The 24,413-nt window shown below is 42.2% G+C and overlaps 1 protein-coding gene across 2 annotated transcripts; it reads left to right on the forward strand.

Moving 5' to 3' along the window:
• Window positions 1-885: 885 nt before the first annotated feature.
• Window positions 886-13,182, forward strand: sall1a (spalt-like transcription factor 1a). 2 transcript variants are annotated; one of them, XM_059357557.1, is made up of 3 exons: window positions 886-1,712; window positions 7,036-10,430; window positions 11,522-13,182. In XM_059357557.1, the coding sequence occupies exons 1-3, from the start codon at window positions 1,640-1,642 to the stop codon at window positions 11,960-11,962; spliced, it is 3,909 nt and encodes a 1,302-aa protein (XP_059213540.1). In that variant the 5' UTR covers window positions 886-1,639; the 3' UTR covers window positions 11,963-13,182. The 2 variants fall into 2 exon arrangements, with proteins under 2 accessions (XP_059213540.1, XP_059213548.1); XM_059357565.1 differs by lacking the exon at window positions 886-1,712 and adding an exon at window positions 3,700-4,240.
• Window positions 13,183-24,413: the final 11,231 nt, after the last annotated feature.

The raw sequence follows: 24,413 nt of genomic DNA on the forward strand, positions 1-24,413 counted from the left end.
AATAGTAAGGCTAGTCGAAACTAAAAGATAGCTGACACAAGAGAGGAGCAGATCCATCTAGCCTGCAGCCGCTCTTTAAATATTCAGTGAAAAATAATGGCATCCGAGGCATCACCTATAGTAACATTATTATCTTCATTTCTCAAAATCAGCTCGACTGAGAGCTTCGTTTATCTTTTTCACCTAATAAATCTACTCGACTCAGCGCTCACATGGAGCTCCTGTGGGACCTCTTGCCCTCTTAAAACATCCCTTCTGAAGGCACACTCCTGTTAGTGCATTATTTAGACCCATCATAATAATAATAATAACGATAATAATAATAATATGTAGTGTGTGAGTGTGCCATAACTTATTTACACTGTTGATTGGGATGTTTTTTTTTCGTGGCATTACAGTTACCGCAAGCTTTTATTGCTCACTGCTTAAAAAATGAAATGAAAAAAATAAAAAAAAGGCCTTTAAACATTCAAATTCTGATAAGGACATCATCACTAAACAACCCACTTGATGTCGATGATATGAAGACAAACAAGTTTTTTCTAGTGCTCAAATGGAGTGTGTGACATGCAGATGAGTGAGAAACAGACATTCGCTAAAAAAAATTGTTGTAAGTAAGAAATGAAAAATCTTTATTTCTCCCGATTCAGATGAACACACTTGTCTGCGCTCTCTTCACCACTGATCATCCCGGTGCGCACAAAGCGTTTGGATCTGCTGTGCGCAATCAGAGAGAGAGAGGGATGGAGAGAGAGGAGGGAGGAGGTGGAGGTAAATGGCAGCGTGACTGAATAGCCCAGTGACCAATCAGATCGTCGATGGGCCGGGCTCTAATTTGTCCCAGTGCTGCACGGGCCCTCAAAGTTTGTTTATTCGCGGAATGCAGTGTGTGATGAAAACGTGTTAGTAAGTAACCCCCCCCTTTCGACTAATAATAATCAAATGAAACTGATTGGGACGTCGGAACACACCGTGGACTTTTGGGAACGCGTACCGGTGCCATTTACGCACGGAACATGCTGGCGCGACGCTGCGTTTTAGCGCACCGGGAGAAACTCTTCAGAGAGTAGGTGTCGGTGTGCAACACAACAAGAGTTGAATTACAACGGTTTGAATGCATGAGCAGAGGACGGACTACCGAGTTATAGAGAAGAAAGTTGGTCGGTGATCGCGGAGAGTCAGTCCACATCTACAGGAGCGGAAAGACAAGAAAAACTGTGATCGCTGCTTGATCAATGTAAAAGATTGAAAGATACTGTCGCAGACTCTGACATTCCCCTGTAGTAGTCGAGATAAGCTTTGACTTGGCTAACAGAAGGGGTTAAACCGTATCTAAAGGGAGTTTGGAAAACCCAGCCTTTCTTCCCCATACGGATCAACTCATTGGGTGGGAGCTGAGAGAGAGACAAGAGTCCCCAGCAAATCAGGAGCTAATTGATTAAAGAGACTTCATTTGAATAGGAGGGGGGCTGGCGAGGTGCCAATCGCCTTTCAAAGAAGCCCCCCGTATGATTAATCGCACAGCATTATTGATAATCATAACGGGGCACATGCGCGGTGGATGGGCTCGATTTACGTAATTTTTGAGCAGGTTTTGTAGTCATTTTTTTATTCTTTGCCTGCTGATGTGCCAGCCAGCATGTCGCGGAGGAAACAAGCGAAGCCGCAACACTTCCAATCCGACCCTCATCTGCCTTTATCGGAGCACAATGGTGAGTCCACGTAACCTATCGCTGCTTTTATCCCAGCACCACGATTATCTCACTTTTTGGGCTGTTTTATCGTACCTGTGGTTAAAGTTTCTACTTTATTTTAAATAGGACTTTACACTGTTGTTGTTTTTTTGTTTCTTTGAGAAGGAAAGTCTGTACACTTTTTCAGAAAAGCTCAGGATTTCTTTAAATTCACTTTATTCAAGTTCAAAGAGGAAGAAACAACTTTTATATATTTTTCTCTACAATAAAGACTGCATTATCGCTATTATACAAATTAAACTATAAAGATAAATACGTTAGAGTTAATAATGCAAGCACATTTCTCTTCTGCTTTACGCTGCGTGTGTGTGTTAAAAAGTTTGGAAACTTTTTAGTCTCCACTTCAGCTTTAAATCGTGTTAATAAACTAAAACTGTAAACTAAACTAGTAGAAAGTGTGCAGTAACGAGCAGCCGGCTCAGTGTCGGTCCTCTCCGGGGCTCCCAGCGATCCGCGCTCGGTCTCGGTGCCTCGACATGGACCACCCTGTCGCTGCTGCCGGGACTCAACTCTCCCACTGTCCTGTGCTGTAAAGTCGAACCGTGTTTCCCCAGTTTTATGAAAATCAGTCTCAGTAAGTTATGAATGTGCTTTATTGCTAAAGTTCTATGAAAAAGAGCACAAAGTGTTTTAAAGAGCGCAGATGAACACACATCCTCTGATCCTGAAATATCTTCCCGGTTTACTCACCGGGTATCTTTTAGTTCAAATAGCAGCAAATAGAAGTGAAATGTTACTGAGGCACGCACACGCTCCATTTCTTTTTTATTAAAAAATAATTCATACGTTTTTAAACTAAAATCAACATTGATATTTTTACTCTAATGCCGAGAGAGAAGCTCACGTCTAAAGCTCGTGTTCGGCCTCCTGTGTAAAAAAAATATAACAATTATTTGTGGAAAACTATTTTTTTGTCGTTGTACAAAGTTGCATTCAGAACTACAAATCCAGCTCTGTGTACTGGGGCTCAGAGTTTCAGAGGCCGGTCATATCCAGTAAAGTTGTAATTAATTGTAAAATGTTATAATTTAGTTGAAAAATAGAATATAAAAGTCAAAGAAAAACGTCATCAAAAGCCCGGCGTGATAGGATAAAGGTTAATAACAGTTGCATTTCGTAACAGGACGTTGCGTTGTAACGTGTATTTTTGTTGACCGACTTTTTCCACTTTACTATCAAATGACTCAATAACAGGAAAAATAATAGTTAGTTATTTGTTTCTATTTTTATGAAATGTTCTTAATTTAAATAGAGGCTTATGTTTCGTGTGTCATGCATTGTGATAAAAAATGTTCCTGCTCAACATTCATAGTTTTATTGTTTTAATTTGTACAAAAATTAAAATATGACATCAATAAAACATACAGATACAATGATAAATTATTTTGATATTGCCTAAACCTGCAGGATAAGGCCTCTAAATTAACATTATATATGCAATGTAAATAGTGTCAAAGACACATTGTATTTAGTTCTGCCTGAAAAGCATGTGCAGGTCATTTGAAATGAACAGGAGAGATCCTGTATAGAAAAGGTATTTGCAGCACATTTCACATGATTTCTAGGAACTTGGTGATTAATGCAAACCCTAGTTAATTCCTGAGGGCTGTTTTTTCTGCATTTTCCTTTAAATCTAATAAACTTAGTGAAGAGTTACTTTTGTCACAAACCCTGGCAGACTGCAGAATGCAAAATTTCTTAATTATGTCCGAGTCCATGCCGCATGTTAAAATAGTTGTGTGTTTAATTCTAAAGGTATGGACATGCTGTCTGTGGGTTTTGGGGGTATTCGGCTGAGTGCTCATAGCAAATGTGCTGTCTTGTAGAGTGTTGTGGCAGTCGGAAGTGAAAACAGAAAGTCATTGTATTTGTAGCAGAATATCAGTGATGCTGAGGGCCGTGGTTACTGGGAGGTCGGAGTGAGAGCCACAGAGGGTGGGACGTTGAGCTGTTTTAACCTTTGCCAGTGTCCCTCTGTGTGGAGGTGATGTGAGTTCAGGGCCCAGTGTGTTCCTCTCTACCTCGCCATTGACCCTGCTGATCGGAGCTGCAGGCGGCCCAGCGAGGCCCTCGGCTTTTTCATTTAAGTGTGTGTGCGAGTGTGAGGCCTTATCAATGTTGTGGCCATCCCCTTTTGCCCTATCACAGTGGCCCCCCTAGAGGGGAGATTGGCAGGGCAGCCCACTTTGCACTGTTGTTCCCTGCAAACAGAGAGTGCAGTTGCTTGTCATTTGGCCAGTGTTTATGTGGTGTGAGTCTAGGTGTAGCCTGAAGGACTTGCTTTGCCTTTTTCCCTCCCCTTGAGCTTTAAGCATGTCACCGGGGCAGAGCTTCTTAGAGTCTTGTCCTGGACCACGGCAGCTTTAGTGGAACCCCATCTAGTGTTCAGTGGGATGAGTCCTGAGGGCTGGAGACGATGAGAGCAGAAACCCTCCTGAAGTTACAAGTGTCAAGAGGCTCACAGAGGCCCCCTGCGAAAAAATAATGTAGGATCTCTCAAAGCTCTCCGTCAACTTTTTCCGACTAATCCTTGCTTTCTTGTCTCTCATATTCAGACCTTGGTCAGTCTCTTTGAGACTCTGTCCTCTGCTCTTTGTCTCTCCTGACGCCCTTTAGCCCTGCGCGCTGCTTACATTGTGCTTTTGATAGAGATTCTATGGAAGTTTTACAGACTCCATCTTTATACCAGCTTGACTTTATCTTAATTTTAATTGGAAGTTAATCCTTGCTATTTTGGGAATTAAGCCTAATGCTAGCATCTGCGTTGTTTGCTATACTGGTCTGATGTGGACAGTGGATTTGTAGTCATGCATTGATTTAGTTTTGATTCTTTTTTTTCAGCGTCAAGTAAAGTTAAACATAGTATTGCACAGTCAAAAGAGCAAATCTGCATGCGTGTAAGCATTCAAGTTGATGAAATATGATTTTTTTTGTTTGTTTTATAGCTGTAAGGGCATTATTATTTTTTTCTTCTCCCTCACTCAAATTTTAAGATAGAGTTGCTGCATTGCACAATTTTGATGAAGATGTTTTGCTCCAAATCTTTAATTGGTAAAATAGAAATGCACAATTTATTTTGGGCATTAATATTATCTGCTATTTCTTTCATTTTTGTATAATTATATATTCAAGTTGAGTTCATTATTTTTTTAAGTGACTTTTCATTTGCATGTTAAAAATTGCACTGTTAATAATCTTTTGATTTATATGATTTTCTAAAATGCGCTTAAGTATTGGCAGCATTATTTGGAAATGATTTTAATCAATGTAGAGTCTGACTCATTCTAAAATATGTGTTTGAGTGAAATGGTGAATTAATTCAATTTTGGGTGTACACCGTTGTTTTAAATGTAATATAGATCTTGTATTATTTTTCATAATGCTCTGCAATAACTTTAGCATGTACAGATATTTATATTTATTTATTAATTCTGCATTCTCCAGAAGTTTGTAAGACAAAAGTTTTTTTTTCCTTTTTTTGCATGATTCCTATTTTTATCCCACTCTGTGTCATACGATTAGATTTTCTTCACTCAATTTGTGTACAGGGAAGAGAGAAGGTGTTTATTTATCCTCACATTTCTCACACTATGAATCAAACACGTTTTTTTTTTTTTAAATTAGCGCTTGGGGTGCAGGTAGACGGGTGGGTGGAAGGGGGGATTTAACATGAAAAGTTATCATTAAAGTTGAGTCTTCCCTGTTTGCATGGTTTGGTGGTGTGAGGGCCAGGGTTTACTGTCATGGCAACTTTGCGTTATCTGATGTCTCTGAGCAGAGAAACATTGAGGGAGATAATCCCTGAATTAAACAGGATCTGCTTTGAGTCGACTGAGATGAGCAGGGCCAGGCTGTGCCGACGATCCCCGCCGCTCCCATGCTGCGCGAACAATGGGAAGGCATCCTGTCTCTCTGTGGGGCAGGGCTGCACTTCTCTGGGTTTCATTTGCAAATGAATTCTTGGCCCTGATGAAAGTGTTGAGGGGCCAGAGCCACAATGAAAGGGATTCATAGAGAAATGCAATTTGTAAATCAACTTGTATGTTAAACAGCAAGATTTTAGTGTGACAAAGAGGGAAAAGAATCAGGAAAGTCTGGAGCACAGCAGTGGCTCTGGGGGCAGGGTGTCGTCTTGCCTTTTTACTCCCTGACTCGTCCTGTTTATCAAAATGGAAAATTCAAAAACACGTTTCTGTGCGCATTTGAAAGGCGGTCATTTCTTTTGAATTTTCATCACAGTGACAACAGAAGTTTCTGTGTCTGTAAGGCAAGATCTGTGAACTGGTGTGTCCAGTTTCTTAGTTTTGGCAAGTTTGTGATGCATGCATTCTGATGTACCGCCCTAGCCTGAAGTTTTGACCAAGTCAGTTATTTAACTAATAGTTTATTATAGTTTTTTTCCATTGCTTCTTTTTCCAGCGGAACTCACTGATAATTTCCTTTTCTATGGTTGTTAATGTTTTGGATTCAGAGTTAATTCACAATTATGGAGCAAAAGTCTGGTGACTTTTTAAAAAATATTTTGTTTTGTTTGTTCTTCTTTTTATGAGATTGAAAATATTTTTGTCACAGCAAATTTTTTTTTTTACATTATATGTATTAAATAAGTCACTCTTTTTTTCTGCCTCTTTTGTTTTGCTTGTTGTGTTTAGTATGTGCACGTAACAGCCCAGACGCCACAGGCTCTGTTGTTCATGTCTCACTGTGACTGCAGCCTGAGTGGATACAAATTAGTTTAGTGACATAGATAACCTGTCCAAGATGCCCATAGTTGGCTGAAAATGAGCAAAGTTGACAGCAAATTGAAAGTCTAATAAGTCCTTCAAATGCTTGATTTGCGCCGAGTGGACAAGTAGACTTTGAAGGGCATGGAATATAGGAAATCAATGCCTTTCTATGAAATTTCATTAAGACCCAATGTCCTCACTTCACTCTATTCTATATTTTGATGGATTATCTGGAGAAAATGATTACCTTTGGTTGGGCTGATGAAACCCAGATGTACATCTTCAAAGATCACTTTTAAGCAATATTTGAGTAGTTCCCATTGATTTTGTATCCTCTCTTATCGTGTTTCGGAGGCCACTGCATTGAATAAGACCTTTTCTCATTTCTGTTGGCTTATTGTTGCCTTTCGATCGTTGTTTTTGTGAACACATCAAGGGGATAAGTGTAAAACTGATTAACTTAAGATTAACAACAATGGAATTTGAGGAGATAAAGCTGCTTCTTCAGCTGCAAAACATTTCTAATCACTAATCCTCTGTTTCCTCTTTTTCAGGGGACACAGAACTTTGCTCAGAGGACCCCCCCTGCAAGGAGTCAGACGCCCACGTCTGTAGCAGATGTTGTGCTGAGTTCTTTGAACTGTCAGATCTTGAGGAACACCAGAAGAATTGCACTAAGAATCAGTTAGTTCTGATAGTGAATGAAAATCCTGCCTCCCCCACCGGAACTTTCTCGCCTGGGTCTCCTCCTCATAATCCCGATGACCAGATGAATGACACAGCTAATAACACTGATCAAACAGAGTGCAGTGACCTTTTGGAGCCTAACACTCTTGAAAAAGACGAATCCATGGATGTGGACGTTTCCGGAATGAGCAGTGGTCACGAAGAGGAAGGCAGTAATACGGAGAGTGGGAGCCCCGTCGACACAGTCGGCAGCCATGGTGGCATGGGCACCTCTGGCCCTGCTGTAGGTACTTCGGCCATCTCTGCCCCTCTACCTCAGCTCAGAAACCTGACTGAACTGGGAAACTTCTCCATGATCAACAGCAATGTCATAATAGAAAATCTGCAGAGCACCAAAGTGGCTGTGGCACAATTCTCTCAAGAGACCCGTAACACAGGGGGCCCCAGGGTGGCAGTGCCAGCCCTTATGGAGCAACTCCTAGCCCTACAACAGCAACAGATCCACCAGCTGCAGCTAATTGAGCAGATTCGCCATCAGATACTGCTACTGGCCTCCCAGTCCCCAGAACTGCAGGTGCCCCCGACTTCTGCTCCAGGCACAATGGGGCCTGCTGCCAGCCCACTGACCACACTCAGCTCACATCTCTCCCAACAGCTGGCTGCAGCCGCAGGCCTAGCGCAGAACCTGGCTAGTCAGTCAGCCAGTATTAGCAGCCTGAAGCAGCTGGCTGCAGCGGCACAGCTACCTCAGTCCAACCCAAGCAGCAGTGAGACATCTCAGAGCATTAGCACACTGGGGCCATCAACAGTCAGCACCCAGTCCTCTGACAAGAGGCCGAGTCATTTGAGCAGCCTCCACTCTCAGCTCAGCAGCTCCTCACTAACCAAGTCATCCACGCCTGCATTTGGAATGGGTAGCTTGTTAAGCTCTGCAGTGAATCCCCTTCTACCTCAGCCCCCACCTGGAAACCCCATGTTCTCCAGCTCTCTGCCCAGTGTTGGCACCACCGTAGAGGACCTCAACTCTTTAGCAGCTTTGGCCCAGCAGAGAAAAGGCAAGCCACCAAATGTCACTTCATTTGAACACAAGAGCAGCACTGACGAGGCTTTCTTCAAGCATAAGTGCAGGTTTTGTGGCAAGGTGTTTGGGAGTGACAGTGCCTTGCAAATCCACCTGCGCTCTCACACTGGCGAGAGACCATACAAGTGTAATATCTGTGGCAACCGCTTCTCCACCCGTGGTAACCTGAAGGTTCATTTCCAGCGCCATAAAGAAAAATACCCACACATCCAGATGAACCCCTACCCTGTTCCTGAGCATTTAGACAACATACCAACAAGCACCGGCATTCCATACGGCATGTCTATGCCCCCTGAGAAACCTGTCACCAGCTGGCTGGACAGCAAACCAGTTTTGCCCACGCTGACTTCCTCAGTCGGCATGCTGCTTCCACCAACCATGCCGAGCCTGCCACATTTCATCAAAAAGGAAGATCAGTCAATAGCCATAACTAGCCCTTCTGTTGCAAAGAGTGTGTCAGGCCCTGCTGAGCTTTCAGCTAAAAGTAATGATGGAGTGTCTGAAGAGGGTGAAGGTGCAACTCTGCCTACCTCAAATGGGAGAACTGAAGAAGGCAGCCACTCCTCAGGCCTCATGACAAATGTGAGCTCAGCCTCAGAGAGCACTGCCGACTACACAACATCTAACAGCCCGCCCATGATGACCAACCCACTCATGCCTCTCATGTCTGATCAGTTCAAGGCTAAGTTCCCCTTTGGAGGCATCCTGGATCCTCTCCAGGGGTCAGAGACCTCCAAGCTGCAACAGCTTGTAGAGAACATCGACAGGAAGGTGGCAGACCCTAACGAATGTGTCATCTGCCACCGGGTGCTGAGCTGCCAAAGTGCTCTGAAAATGCACTATCGCACTCACACTGGAGAAAGGCCCTTCAAGTGTAAAATCTGTGGCAGGGCGTTTACCACCAAGGGAAATCTTAAAACCCACTACAGCGTCCATCGAGCCATGCCTCCCCTTAGAGTCCAACACTCCTGCCCCATTTGTCAGAAGAAGTTCACAAATGCTGTGGTTCTACAGCAACATATTCGCATGCACATGGGTGGGCAGATCCCCAATACCCCCTTGCCAGAAAGTTACCCAGAATCCATGGTCTCTGACACTGGCTCATTTGATGAGAGACACCTTGATGATCTGGACAACTTCTCTGATGAGAACATGGAAGGAATGGAGGAGGGCCCAGACAGCAGTGTGCCAGACACACCCAGGTCAGCTGATGCCTCCCACGACAGTCTATGTAACTCCCCAACCCCTCTTGAAATGGCTAGCCAGGAGGGGCAAGAGAGAAATGGCCAAGAGAATGCCCATAACAATATAATGGACGAGCTACAATTCAGCCAAATGAAGGCAATGGCAAATGGCTTAGTTGGGGGGGATGACTCCTCGTCTCTGGGAGGGGATGTTGAAAGCCAAAGCGCCGGGAGTCCAGCTGTGTCAGAATCTACCTCCTCCATGCAGGCGCCATCCCCCAATAGCATGCAGCCGCAACAACGCAAATCCCCTAGCCTTGAAGAAAGGCACCAGAGGGCCTTATCCTTGGAGCAAACCACTGCAAGCCTATTGCACTCTCACCCCTCCAACATTGGAGCCCTGGACCTGACATCTGTCAATCCCTCTAAAGATCCCTTGGGCATGTTATTCCCCTTCCGTGAGCGTAGCATCATCAAGAACACATCCTGTGACATCTGTGGGAAGACTTTCGCTTGTCAGAGTGCCTTGGACATTCACTATCGAAGCCATACCAAAGAACGACCATTTATTTGCACGGCCTGTAACAGGGGTTTCTCCACCAAGGGCAACCTCAAACAGCACATGCTAACCCATCAAATGAGAGACCTGCCCTCTCAGCTCTTTGAGCCGTCAAACACCAGCCTGTCCTCAAGCCCGACCCCTTCACTCCTCTCTGTAGGCTCTCTTAACAAGCCAGAGGTCAACGGCTTCCTCCACAGCCTCCACCCAGAGAACAAGGAAATGCCCCCTGGCTTGGTCACATCATCTGCCTCCACCTCCCCAGTGCTTTCTGCTGCTCCACCACGCAGGACTCCCAAACAGCACTTCTGCAACACCTGTGGGAAGTGTTTCTCCTCTTCCAGTGCTCTGCAGATCCACGAGAGAACCCACACAGGGGAGAAACCCTTTGCCTGCAGTATCTGTGGTCGGGCTTTCACCACCAAAGGAAACCTCAAGGTAAATGTCGAAACATCCAGAGAACTGTTGGTCTCCTGAAAGTTTGTGCATGAGAATGTCTGTGAAAAATGAGTCTCAGAGCTCCTATTTAGTTTTATACGGCGTGTCAGTGCACTAGGCATCAAGAGGTGGTAATGTTGTATAATTAATGAAAGGAACAGCTTTCTGAGAAAAAGTTACCTTCGTGGAAAGGCTGAATCACACAACTAATATGATTATAGGGCAGGAATTCCAGAATGTAATCAGCTAAGAATGATTCAGTGCAGAGAATTAATTATCAGGGGCAATCATCCTGCGCCAGGTCTGTCTGTAGTTTTCCATAGCAGATTCTCTGAAAACTGTCACAGGCTGAAATCATTCAGCTTAATGATCTACAGATTAACTTAATTTTGCGACACTTGGGATAATAATTTTTTTTCGTGGGTCAATCGATAATCCTAGAATGGAATTTGGGGATGCATGTTAATTTTTAATTTTTTAAAGCTAAAGCCATCTGAAACTGCTCTTATACAGAGATATCTGCATTTTCTTTGTTAAAGTTGCTCCACTAAAGCACACAGAAAAGTCTCTTAACTTAACTCTTAACTGCAGTTTGTATGTAAAATTCCTGAAAACACAACTATCTGAATATATGTTTGAGGGATTAAAAGCAGAAAAAATGTATTGTTAAATGTTTAAAAAATGTATTGTCTTTATCATGGAAAGGCTACTGGCAGAGGTGAAATGTCACATGCAATACAGGCCACAGCAATGAAACCGGACAGTGCAATTTTATTCCAAGCCCCGTGGTCCCCTTGTGAGATGAGCAAATTAAGGTTTTGATTAAACAGCATGTATCAGTCTTGCCAAAATAAGATGTTTACACCATGCTGGTACCTCTCACAGCATAAGCAACTAACTGGTCTGCTGCACACAGGGTGTGAAGCTATTTTAATTCGGAGTCGAGCATTATTATTATTTTTTCCATTGCATCATCTCATGTGCAGCTCTTGTGGCCAAGTTTGTAAACATCACTAATTTTCATCCCTCTCACTGCTCTGTCCCCCCTCCCTTTTATTCTCCTTCTCTCTCCTCCCTCTCTCTCTGTGTAGGTCCACATGGGCACACACATGTGGAACAGCGTTCCCGCCAGACGTGGCCGTAGGCTCTCCGTGGATGGGCCAATGGCCTTCCTGGGTGCCAACCCAGCCAAGATTTCCGAGATCTTCCAGAAGGACATGGCATCTAGGGCAAGCAACGTGGATCCGGCTAATTTCTGGAACCAGTACGCTGCAGCCTTCTCCAGCAGCGTGGCGATGAAGACAAATGAAATCTCTGTAATCCAGAATGGAGGCATCCCACCCATGTCAGGTGGTGTGGGAAATGGGGGTAGCTCTCCCATTGGTGGCCTGACCGGCAGCCTAGACAAGCTGCACAGCATGGAGCCCAATGCTGCTCTTGCTGGCTTGGAGAAAATGGCCAACACAGAGAACGGGTCCCACTTCCGGTTCCCGTACTTCATGGAGGACAATAAAGAAATTGTCACCAGTTAGAGTGTATGTCCTCAGTTGCGCACAGACACATGAAGATGGCTGAAGGCATACTGTACACATATGTAGACACACAGAAGAAGAGAAAGAAAGAGAACAAGACAGGGACAAAATCAACTGAACTGCTTTGCTCGCCATTGAATCTTTACGAACATGAGTGTGAAGACAAGTTGCTTTTTTTGTACAATGTACATGTTATAGTTTTAAGGAGCTTATTTATTAGTGATTATAACCTTGCTTGAAACCAAGTGGAAGCATTAACAGTTAGGTTTTTGTTTGTTTTAAAGCCAGAATGGGTATGTATGGGTGCTTAAAAATGTGCTTTTGAAACTTAGAATATCTGGTTAGAAAACCTTACCTTGGCATTAAGTTATTTTCTGTCTGTAGTAGCTATAACCGAACTGTCGATGTTCATGTGATGCATTAGCCCTGTAATAAGCAAACAGACTTGCTGTAAATAATGTACACTGATCTTCTGTAGATGGTCTAACATCTGTGTGTTCATGCCCCCCCCCCCCCCCTTCATCAAAGCAAAACAATGAAATTCAGGCAAGGGACAAAATGATGTGCTTGTTCCTTTCTTTCCAATTGCTATTTACCTTTGTTTTATTTAAGGAGTACAAAACATTGAAGTTTGCTACATTTCATGGGTTTCTTTAGTGTTAACTTGTTTTGTTGTTACCATTTCTGTGTATTGTACTTTCTACTTTTTTGTTTACTTCCATTTTTTTCTCAATCTCTTTTTTTGTTGCTCGTATTTTGGTGTTGATGAAAGCAAGACAGAAGGGAACATTCGGTCTGACCTATTTCCTGGCTTTTGGAACTGGGACAGCCAATCAAATGAGCAGGATTCTCCTTCAGTTTCTCAGCTGGATTTCCACGTTGCTGCTATGTTCCCAGCATCCTCACTGACATCAAGTGCAAAGTTATGTGTTGAAGCTTCTGTAAATACGTTCAGACGTGGACATACAAACTCCCTCGTACGAAAAATGTACATAGAGCTCACACAAGAGAAGTCCATCACGGCCAGGGGACAAAATGATAGTGTTTTTATAAATATAAATATATATTGGGTTTGACAACCTTCGGACTGTTACATGCACTTTCTTGGAAAGTTGGAAGATCTTTATGGGTCCAGTTTCTCTACACTTTAATACCTACTAACAACTAAGATACTGTAATTCTTTACTCTAATAATCAAATACATCAGTTTTCCAAAAGAATCATTGTGTGTGTATGTGTGCTTTTATTTCCACCTTTATTTATCATATCATTGAAAATATACTGACAATTATTTTCACACATTAAACATTGACGATCATTTAAAAAAAGAGCAGAATCGCAATATAAACAACTTGTCTTTAAATAAAATGTGTTCCGGGCCGCCGTGCAGCTTGTGTAACTCTTTTTAGTTTCCTGACAAGCAACAGAAGCAGGAACGGGGGGCTTGTGTGTAGGCATTGATGGTGTGAGCTTCTCTGCTCTTTAATTTAAAATGATCGCATTTTTAACCTCATCATTTCCGCTGCCAATCCTTGAAATCACCAATTAATCGCTAATCCTCGGAATCAAGTGGATTTGAGGCTTACGCGGAAAGAAAAAAAGGTTTCCCCCTGCCATTTATTTATACACGATCACCAGATTGTAATTTTAAAAAAGTGTATTTTTTGACGCTAAAGTTGGGCTGACGAAATTTTAAATTATTAAAATGTTAGAAATACGATCGGCATTTTATATGTCTTTTGATGCTTTTTTTTCCCTTTTTCAAAATAAAGGTTGTATCAAGAATACGACGATGTAATTTTTTTTTTATTTTTTACCACAAAGCCTTAAAAGAAGTTGTCAAAACGATCCCAGGGTTATATGGATAAATCCTTTGAAGGCATTTTCCTTGCCTTTTTTTATTATTCAAACCGAAAATTTCCTCCTTTTGTATTTCAACAGCTGCATTTAATTTAACACATCGTTGCACATCCTGCAATACAGGATCTGTTCATTTGTGTCCAGCATCCTCGGCGCTCTCCCCTCCTCTCGCACAAAGCCCAAATCCCCAATATTTACGTTTTATATTTCAGGACGTCGAAGCTAAATGATCCTTGCCCACAGAGCCTGTTTTCTTTTTAACAGTCACATCTGTTCCCCTGAGCTCTGTTTGTGCAGCACATCGGCTTCCTGAGAGATTCCTTGCAAGGACAGAAAGAGAAATAAAACTGCTGCACGTTCATACTGCTCTGCTAATTATGACAAATACGCCGTTCATATTTAGAATTCCGCTTGTATATAAAAGTCCAGCTTTCTTTTGCTTTTTTTCTTATTCATATTAATATATAACAAATATATTGTTTTATTACATTGAATTATATAATATATTACATTAGATTATACATTAGATTATATTTGGATATTTATGATTATCATTATTAGTAGTAGGCCTATTATTGCTGCTTTTGTTCTAGTATTTATAATTATTTTCAATGTTTAATTTGGATCAAAATAAAAGTAATATTTGGAACAAAAAGAGAAAGAAAAAAACATAGTTAAGATTCATAAAATTACTAATAATTATGGTAGTGTAGAATGAAAACTTCAAGCCTTGTCTCAGTGTGTTGAATATAATACATATTTATACATATATAATACATACATGTTGTTTAGATAAAAGCATCATTCATTCAGTGGGCTATTAACAGATGGGAAACAGAAAAATACAGGAGTAAATACGTGTTTTATCTCTGTGTGAGTAGTCCCACCACTAAGCATGGACTGGGCTCTTCCCCCTCGGTTCCTCGCTTAAGTATCGATTGAGCTGTGCAGTATTACAGAAACACTTGAATCTCAGGTGGCAGGAATGTGTACAATTGATCTCTTCCACTGTGGCTCCCAGCAGTGGCTTTTTGCTCCACAACACAGAGCACCACAGGAAGAGCCGGGCAAACACACTGAAACACAATCGCTACAGACTAAGAGGGGCTGTCCCAGTCCGCCCTGTTCACTGTCACAATTTATTGTAGTGCTGCGAGTCTCATCCACTTCTCTGTGCTTTCAGTGTGCACAGATTATGGACTTTATATTATAAACACACTCATAGGAGAGATGAACACATGCTTTATCTCCCCAGCATCACACAAACACACTCCTGCATATTTTAATTTATTATTCACATTTCATCTAATGTGTTTTTATTTTAGTGTTGGTTATTTTTCCCCCGGTCTGAGCTAAATGGCTTGATGGCTATTTGCTGCAGTGTCTGGAGAGGATGGGAACCATCAGCAGAGAAACATTACTCTCTTTAGCTGTAAGCCACTCCTGTCCACTTACTGTACACTTGAAGGTTCATTAAAGGCTTGGCCTTAAGTAAGGGCTGTATGCACAGCTGCCAAACTGCAAAAATAAGATCATTTGTTTCCAGTGTAACTTAACTTGTGCTGGGATTTTTTTTGCACACCATGCTCTGTAATACTAGTTGAGGTCATTTACATAATTTTCCTTAGTATTGCCAGAAAAAGGAAACTTTTTGCTCTTCTAAATGATTTTTTTGCCGTATATTTTTATGGCTGAATGAAACAAAAATATCTTAATGAAAAACAAACAAACAAAGATAACATTTTTATTGCATATGCATCCATGAAGGAAAGCAATGTGGATGGTAAAATAATGTTAATTTTTTTTTCAACTAAATTGATTGGAAAACGATCATGAGCTCTACAACTGCTAGCAAGTTTAGATAAATCGTGTGTTTGTGTGCGTGTCTGTGTCTGTGGGTGTGTGTCTGTGTGTCTGTGTCTGTTTGTTCACTTTAGTCTGCCAGAGGAAAAAAGCAAAAAAAAAAAAAAGAAAGTAAAAATGAAGAAGACAAACAAGTAAACTGCTTCATCAAGAGCAGCATGAGGGAGACTTTTATTCAGGAATAAAATCTGATTAATATCCCTTGTCTCTGCCCTCCACAGACCTTTGGTGTGCAGGTCAGGTTGAGATGAAGCTGCACAGAAGTGATGTTGGGAAGCTAGAGCCCCCCTCCCACATCTTCTGCCTTGTGCTGTCAGCCCTCCTAAGTCGATACAAACCGTAGCCTGGGGCCCGGCCTGGACTCCCCACTGAGGTTCTGGCCCACCGCTGGGAGATCAAAGACCCGCCGAGAACAATGGTGAGCCTCATTTAGCTGGCCGCGGTTCACTTTCCCCGGATGCACAGCCACACCTGCCCATGCTGTCAATCATACTCAGGTGATGGCCCTGCTCTGAGGCCTATATTTCCTGCAAAAACATACTCCCATTGTGCTTTTATGTTGAAAGACATCAGTCAAAAGTTTAAGCCCTAAAGTATGAATACATCACATACTTCTTACGGATAATTTGCTGTTATTTGTGACATCTTTAATTTTCCTAATATGGTGCGTAATTGTATTTTATTGTATAAGAAAAGTGATTATTTCATATTTGTTCAAGCCTCACCCTAATGTACGTTGTCATTTTCCCCCAGCCATTTCATGCTGGTTTTATCTTCCTGTGGTTCTCGTCGTGCTTCCTGTGGAAAATGGAGCTGGTCTGCAGCGTGTACACAGCTGGTTGGAAGACAAGACCTCCAGATTGTAAGTACAAACACGGAGCAGGATTTTTCAAGCCTGTACACTCTCACAGTTATCACAGACGAGCAATCAAAGTCTCAATGCTCAAAACCAGACACTTTTTTTTCTTCACTCCGCTCCTGTTTGCTCTCCATTGAAGTTGTGCTTTGGTCTTATGAGATTGTCTTTGCATGGTTTATTTTTATGGCACAGCAATCTGGAGACTATCCAAATGTCAAGGTCATTTATCTTGCAGTTCATCCGCTCCTTGGCTTTGTGTGGTGAGAAAGAGAGGCACAGGCCCATATTGCATTTCATGACCTATTGTGTCAAATGAGTACCCAGACAAACAGGTGGGAACCCTAATGTGAGCTCCTCATGGACCAGACTCACCAAACTTGAGGCTCCCTGGCCTATTCTTTAATAAGGCACTCATGCTTGCAGGACGGCCACAGTGCTCTGTTTCTCTCATCGTCAGATGGGAACCTTCAGGGATGCTAATGAACATACAGTGAGGGTTTGTCTCACGCATAGTGCTCCCGCTATCTGCATCTCCCAGTTTATCATCACCACTGAAATTGCAAGCCCGTTTTACTGGGCTTTTACTACAAGGGGGGCATTTAGCCCATTGTGATGCTAATTCTTTAAAATTTGATGTCTGGGGTTTGTTCCTTCAGGTCAGGATAGGTTTATGAGGCTGGCTCTTTTGACAGAGTACAAGCAGCTTTTTTGTAATCACGGAAAAACCTGCAGTCAAGGGGTTGTCCTCAGTGCCCCTAAAGGCAAATTTAATTTAATGTGCATTTCCATTTTAAGATGAATCACGTTTCCTTGTTTTGTACAGTAGAATGGAGACAGATCGTCTTTCTTTGGTTTTAAAGAACAGCTTCGAGATTAAGTAGGCTGATTGTGGCCCTTTCACCATCAGAATTACGGTTGGTAACCCTAGCCAGGCCTGTCTGCTCCGGGGCTGAATCACACACAGAGTTGGGGACACTCTCTGTTAATGTCATCTCACAGATTCAATTTCCTCATCGTGATCTTACCTCGAGTCCCACAACCTCTGACACATATTCTTATTCTTTCTCACAGTGTCAAAGCATGCTAGTGAGATGGAAAGATATTCCACGGCCACAGCGATATTGATATTGAGCGTCAAGATGGGGTGTCAGAGCGACTAGGAAGAAGCCCTTCAGCCGCTTGTCAGGTGTGTTTGATTCCATAGGTGCTCCGCAGAGATGTCTTGAGTTTATTGAATTTGTCATTTTCGGCCTGGGAGTGAAAAGGGCACCTGTGTGCTGCCGTAAGCCCCCGCGCCAGGACCGCCACCCACATCACACGATGACAGCTGATGTGCAGGGACAACCCTGAAGCTGTTTGATTTTTTTTTTTTTTTTTTAAAGCAGTCCATCAGCCTCGGCGTACATTATTCATCAGGGAAACAGCTGAAAGGATATTTACTTTGTCAATTTTCTCATAAAAGCCTCCTCGGGCACAAAAAGTCACCCGTGGTAACAGCAAGAAAAACTTAGCTATTTCAGAGGCAAGTTCAGTGCTCTGTCTGACTCAAATTGGAGACTGTTGTAGTTGTGGATACCGGCCACCCACGTCAGTGCTAGATCAAAGCAATGGCCTGCTACAGTGGCTGAATATTCAGCGACATTATTGGAGTGTGATAGGTTCTCCTCCTCGGAAGCTGACTGTGGGAAAATTAGGACGGCCTGATATAGATTTGTCTCTGTTCTACTGTCTTTTATGAGCTTGTGCTGCTGTACAGTGTCTCTAACAGGACAGATCTGCCACCCACTCATTTAAATACTCACTTCCTGAGTCAAGGTTGCTCTCTCATAGGACATCTTCTTGTACGGAGGAGGAAAATGTTTTCCTCTGTGAAATGTGTAATCAAATGTTAGATAAGAAATGCATTAGGTCATTGCAATTCCCACAATGTGCTGTTTGATATGGAGATGTGTGTGTGTGTGTGTGTGTGTGTGTGTGCGTGTGTGTGTGCGTGTGTGTGTGTGCGTGTGTGTGTGTGTGTGTGTGTGTGTGTGTGTGTGTGTGTGTGTGTGTGTGTGTATAACTCAATTGGACCACCACAGTCAGATGTTTGACTCCCACTGGGTCCGCCAAGTGCTAAAACGGCATCACTCATCGGATTAAAGCATCCACTAAATGGCATATGTTATGATTACATGATTACATGATTTCATGCACGCGTATGTGTGTGTGTTTTATAGTGTGCTGCCTCTTTGTACATGCCTTCCTCATGCTCAGTTAAGTCTGTGCCACCTGTGATTAATAAGAGATATCCCAGATCCAGCAGGTTAATGTTTAATCAATCAAGTGGGAGAGAAGCCTCTAAATGTCCTAGTTTATTTTTAACCACTGCATCACATTAAATGCACAGAGGATTTTATACAGCCAAAACTCATTATTTTTGCTTTCAGCTAATGTTTATCAATCTGTGGTGAGAATATTTTACACCAGGTCAATATGCTTGTTTTCCTATCTGAGAAAAGTAAGGAAGGTACATAATGTTGTGAAAAGAACGCACAAAAATAGGTGATTTGAAATTATCACAGCGCGAGTTCAAGATGTACACTAAGTGACAAAAATATTTTTCAGCGATAGTGTTGATATTTAGTTTCTTTCCCTCCATCCCTGTTTTATTAATATCTGTATCACTCCTCCTGCCCCTGTGTGTTTCCCCTTCTCTGTGATCTGCTACTGTGTGACTTGGCTGAAGCACTTGCGCTATGAAATCAACACCCCACTCAGCAATAATGCTCTCTGAGGCTTGGCCAGTTTACTAAATAATCGATCCAAATAAAAGCAGCAGATAAAATTGACTGACCCTCATATACTTAATTATTGCAGCTATTTGACCAAATAGCATTTTTCAGGATGCTGTGTGTCACAGGCCATCAATATTCCTTTAATCGCTGTTAGTTATTGCCCTACTTTGTTACTGCTGTAGATGGCCGGTCTCCAGTGGTCAGTCTGGCCCACGGCAGTGAGGGAATGAGATGCTAAATGGTTGCGCAAACAATTTGATTATGCTGTTTAATTCCCGTCATATAGATCTGCCGGGCCTGCTGATGCACTCATTTCTTTGAGGCTGTACAGCAGAGTGCTGACCTGCCTACCTCACACCAGCGGCCCTGAAAGAGCTGGGTTTTTATCCATGGCCTCTGGATCAATAATGAGTGCTCCCTGGGTATGGACTCGTGTCTTCACCCCTTACCACTAACCTTTCAGCTCTTGTATGAAGGAGTACTGTTCAACATCCAGTTTAAGGCCCTCAGACTTGGCCTTAACATGCAACTTGGATAATTTAATCACAAATGGACAGCACAGGTACAAGTGTGAACGCACTCAAGATGCATTGAGATATGATTCCCCAGTCCAAGTTTACAGGTAGTCTGGGCCGCATGTAGCCACATACTTTTAGCAGTGTGAATGCTCTATGCATGCTAACAACGCCTTCTGTGCACCAATGTGTTTCTATCTCTGCTGCTGCTGTGTTTCCCCTGTCACAGAAACCACTGAGATTGAATCTTGTGTTTTAGATGTTATTATCGTATCATCGGCCTGTATTTGGTCCGGTGCTCTGCACAGATCTGACACTGTCCACCCACCTGCCCTCATCCCCGGCTCTCTGAAGCTCTGTGCTCTGCAGTTAGAAGAAGAAGAAGAAGAAGAAGAAGAAGAAGAAGATTACTTTATTAATCCCACAATGGGGAAATTCAACCTCCGCATTTAACCCATCCTTTTTTACACACAAGTTAACACACCATGGTAGCGGGGTCGGCAACATGGAAGTCATGGGACTCCAGGTTTACAATAACGTTATATTTTCAGATTCATGAAATGTTCCTGAAATCAGGAATATGTAAGATATTATTACAGATATTCCTGTAATCTTACATCACAACAGCCGCTGTTGCAACACCCATATTAATGTCAGGTCTGAACAAGTCCTTGGGTGATCCAATATTCAGCAATTTGTACACAAAATTGAAAGACTGCCTATTCAACAGACGTCCTATGTGTAAGCAGAAGTATGTACTAATTTTCTGCTCAATATGTAGTGCTGCTGCCTGCTGCCAGATAAAAACAACATATTCGTTTTTTGCAAAAGGAAATTATGTTTGTAGGGTTTTTCTATATAGAGTGGTGAAGTGAGATCTGATGACAAGTGTTCACTCCAGACATATTTATAGAGACGGATTCTAATGCCAGGTGAGAAATTATGTACTTTGTGATCGGATCACCCCGGATGCATGTTAATACCAGGTCTGGACAGGGCAGAAGTTCACCTGTTGAAAGCTCTGGCCTGTTGTGTTTGTGGCCTAGGCCATAGGCCCTTAGGCCTTACCATGCTGAACAGAGGTCTTGTAATACAAGGAGTGTTGAGGGTTAACTCTCCCCATCGAAACAAACCATCTCAGCCAAGTGAAAAATGAGAAATGAGCAGGGCGAGCTCTCAGGCCCAGTTGCCCAGTTCCCGAAATTAACATTTCAATTCAAAACCAATAATAACGCATTGTGTCTGGCATGAATGAGTGCTGCTGCAAAGGGAAGGCGATACCTCCTGTTCCTGTGTCAATGAAAAAGCTCCTTCATCTTCTGCTAAAGGGCCCACACAGTCTGAGGTCAGCCAGTCAGCCTTGGTTACACTGCACAGGCATGCCTGGGTGGACGGCTCGAGCTTCCCAGTGCCTTTACAAAAGCCAGGAACTACAAACACACACACACACACACACACACACACACACACACACACACACATGCATACATTCACAGAAACAGTCATGTCATGCTCTGAGGTTGATGGCTCTCAAGTTTTGCCATGGACTACTTAGCACATTGAAGGAAAAGTACACTTAGTGTTCTTTGAAATTAGTTGAAGTAACTAATTGCAATATCATATGACCATTTCAGCCTCAGCAGCATATTATGATTTGAAATATAACAACTGCTTGAAGGTAAATAATCCCTACATGTGCATTCCACTTGATTTTCTTTTCTGCTGGTCTGTTCGCGCTCTATTCATACAGTTGTGACACCTCATCTGCTAGATATTCCAAGTGAAACGTTTTGTATCTTGAGAGTACATACTGTATGTCTGTGTTCATGTCAAACCCTCTGATATGCTCATTGACAAGAGATCTCAGGCAGTCACAGGGGGCCACAAACGAACACGCTGTGTTGGGGGTTTGGGGCATTTTGGCTTTTGAGAACGGGATTGGGAGCCAGGCTCTGTTGCACTGCCAAGAAGGTGTCAGAGCCGACCTCTGCTGCATGCTCCCCTCCATCAGAGAGCAGATTACCAGTCTGGGAGGTGAGAGAGAGGGACACGGGGCAATTTCAAGAGAGCACTGTGGTCATTTCTACTGAGACTGAAGGGGTGCAGGAGCCTATCTACTAGCTGTCTGCTCCAAGCAATGTGTGCTGTGATAGTGTGAGTGATTTCTTACATGTACTGCTCCTTGTACAGGCAGGAGGTTTGTCTGGGAGGGTTAATCTTCCATAGCTGATGTTTTACTTTTCTCGATGCTTTGCCCTTAACATTTTGGCTAGGAATGGTAACATCAATGAAATCTCAAGACATTCATCCCCCAAGTGCTGTATTAAACTTTAAATTAACCTCACTGGCCCATTTGAGGCAAGTTGCTCTAGGAACAAAATTGAGCATTAGCCGAGTTGATGATCCACAGAAACGTCATGATTTGTCTCTGTATCTGTTTTTGGATAGAAGACCGGAAACGAGCATGGTCTATGCCAGAAGTCACGTTTAATCTAATAAATATTGTATTTTCAAACTTTATATTCATTGGCAATGCATTTATGTATATAATTAATGTTGATATATGTGTATATATATATATATATATGAGAAATGTCAGCCTATATAAACTATATATATATATATATATATATATATATATATATATATATATATATATATATATATATATATATATATAGTTTCACATCGTAATATTGCACTTTTGTGTCATTGTTTTTTTGTCATTTGTTGTAATACTCATTTTGGCCATAAGAGGCTGAAGGCCATGTTCTTCATGAGCTATTTTTCCAACCTATGTTTCATTTACTTTGTGCTGTGATTGGCTAGCACTTGTTACCTTTACGTGTTTTGTGATCCAAGGCTATGCAGAATCATGAGTGTAGCAACAACTAGTAAAAGCGTGATGAAAAAGCAAGCTAGCTAGCTAGCTAACAAGCCCACCTGCTTCACGGATTAAAAAAAAGAAAACGGCACTTATAAATATTATCCTGGCAAAACCTTTTTTCCACCTTTTTTAATGTCATAAACAAGGGTGGGATAGCAATTCAGATTAGAAAAATTAGAAAGTGAATTAACAAATTTTATTTTTCTCACTTGCCCTGACAGCTTACATAGATATTGGCGTTATTTCTAGCCTCCATGACACCTTGGGTGAGTATTAGGTGCAGGCTCTAGCTGAAATGGAAGCAGCATCTTCCACGGGAACAGCAGCACACTAATCCCCTTTTATATAGCAACTGGCAAATAAGATGTGAAAACACTTGAATAGTAATGGCCACCAGTTTGAAGAAGCAGGCAGGAGCAAAAATAAATTCAAGCCACCTTAAAAAACTGTACGAGTATAAGTGTTTGCTATATTTAGAATATTTTCATGGCTTCACCTTGCTGTCAGACAGCCCTTGAGAATAAGATGGATGACACGACCATGAATCAAATGCCAGCGTTATTGTGCATTTTTGTAAAAAATGCCTTGACTGGGCAAGGCAGTCATTTGGCTGGCAGTGATGACATCAGTGCTCCCAGCGAAGAGGCCAGCTCCGCTAATAAGGCGCTGCTGGGATTGCTGCCCGCTTAGGTTGTCAATGAGTCTGTCTTGATCTGAGGATTAGGCGAGTCGTTCCAATTACAGCCTGGTGCCTTGAGGTTTGTCAGGCATTGACACAGACGCCTGTCGATGGCCCCGGTGCATATTCCAGGACCCCGCTGAGTGACAGGCGCCAGCGCGCCAAGAGATGATGGCACACTGTGAGTGTGTGTGTGTGTGTGTGTGTGTGGGTGTGTGTGTGTGTGTGTGTGGATCTATCCCATATCATTAGTTTCTTATTGATGTCATAGCTCTCAGCTGAAAATGAACCTGTCCTACTGTATATATACTATGAAGCACAAGGTAGAGTAGTGTGTGAGTGAGTGTCTCATTTCCTTGGCAAAGATATCGACTCTTAATGACGTCTCAACTACACACATGGAGGACCAAGAATACAAGCATAAGACTGGTGCTGTGTCACTTAGTCATATATCCAGCCTGATGGTCTGTTACAAACAGTATTGATAATTTAATGCAAGACAAAAAAGAAAGAGGCACACTCTTTAATCACTCTATGGATCTTTGGCAAACCAGCCAGCCACCTCATGTAGCAAAACAGTAAGAAATAAAAGGGATCTCCACCTCAACCATCAGATACTCTGAGATTGTAATCATCACTCCATGATGTATTCCTGGGGTAATTTTGACATCAAATACTGTTATTTTATTTTTTTATTTCTGTGTTTGTTTCTTCGACCTGCCTTTTCTATACCCATCTACATTAGAATGTATAGTAGGGAGGCTAGCTTTTCAAAAAAATAAACACATTTGAAATGTGACCAAAATACAGGAGAAAAACTGATATCACAAAGAAAGAGTATGAAGGGCACTTGACAATTTCCCTGGTGTTTGTATCTGTTTCTCTCTATGATAGACTCCACCTGTGTGATTGCAAACATCAGTATAAATGGCAGATTGCACCGATCATATGAGCACCAAAACCTGATATTTACTGTTGTTGTTGTTGTTTTTTATTTACTGCACAGTCCAA

Source organism: Centropristis striata, chromosome 2 (assembly GCF_030273125.1).
Source record: "Centropristis striata isolate RG_2023a ecotype Rhode Island chromosome 2, C.striata_1.0, whole genome shotgun sequence".
NCBI lineage: Eukaryota > Metazoa > Chordata > Actinopteri > Perciformes > Serranidae > Centropristis > Centropristis striata.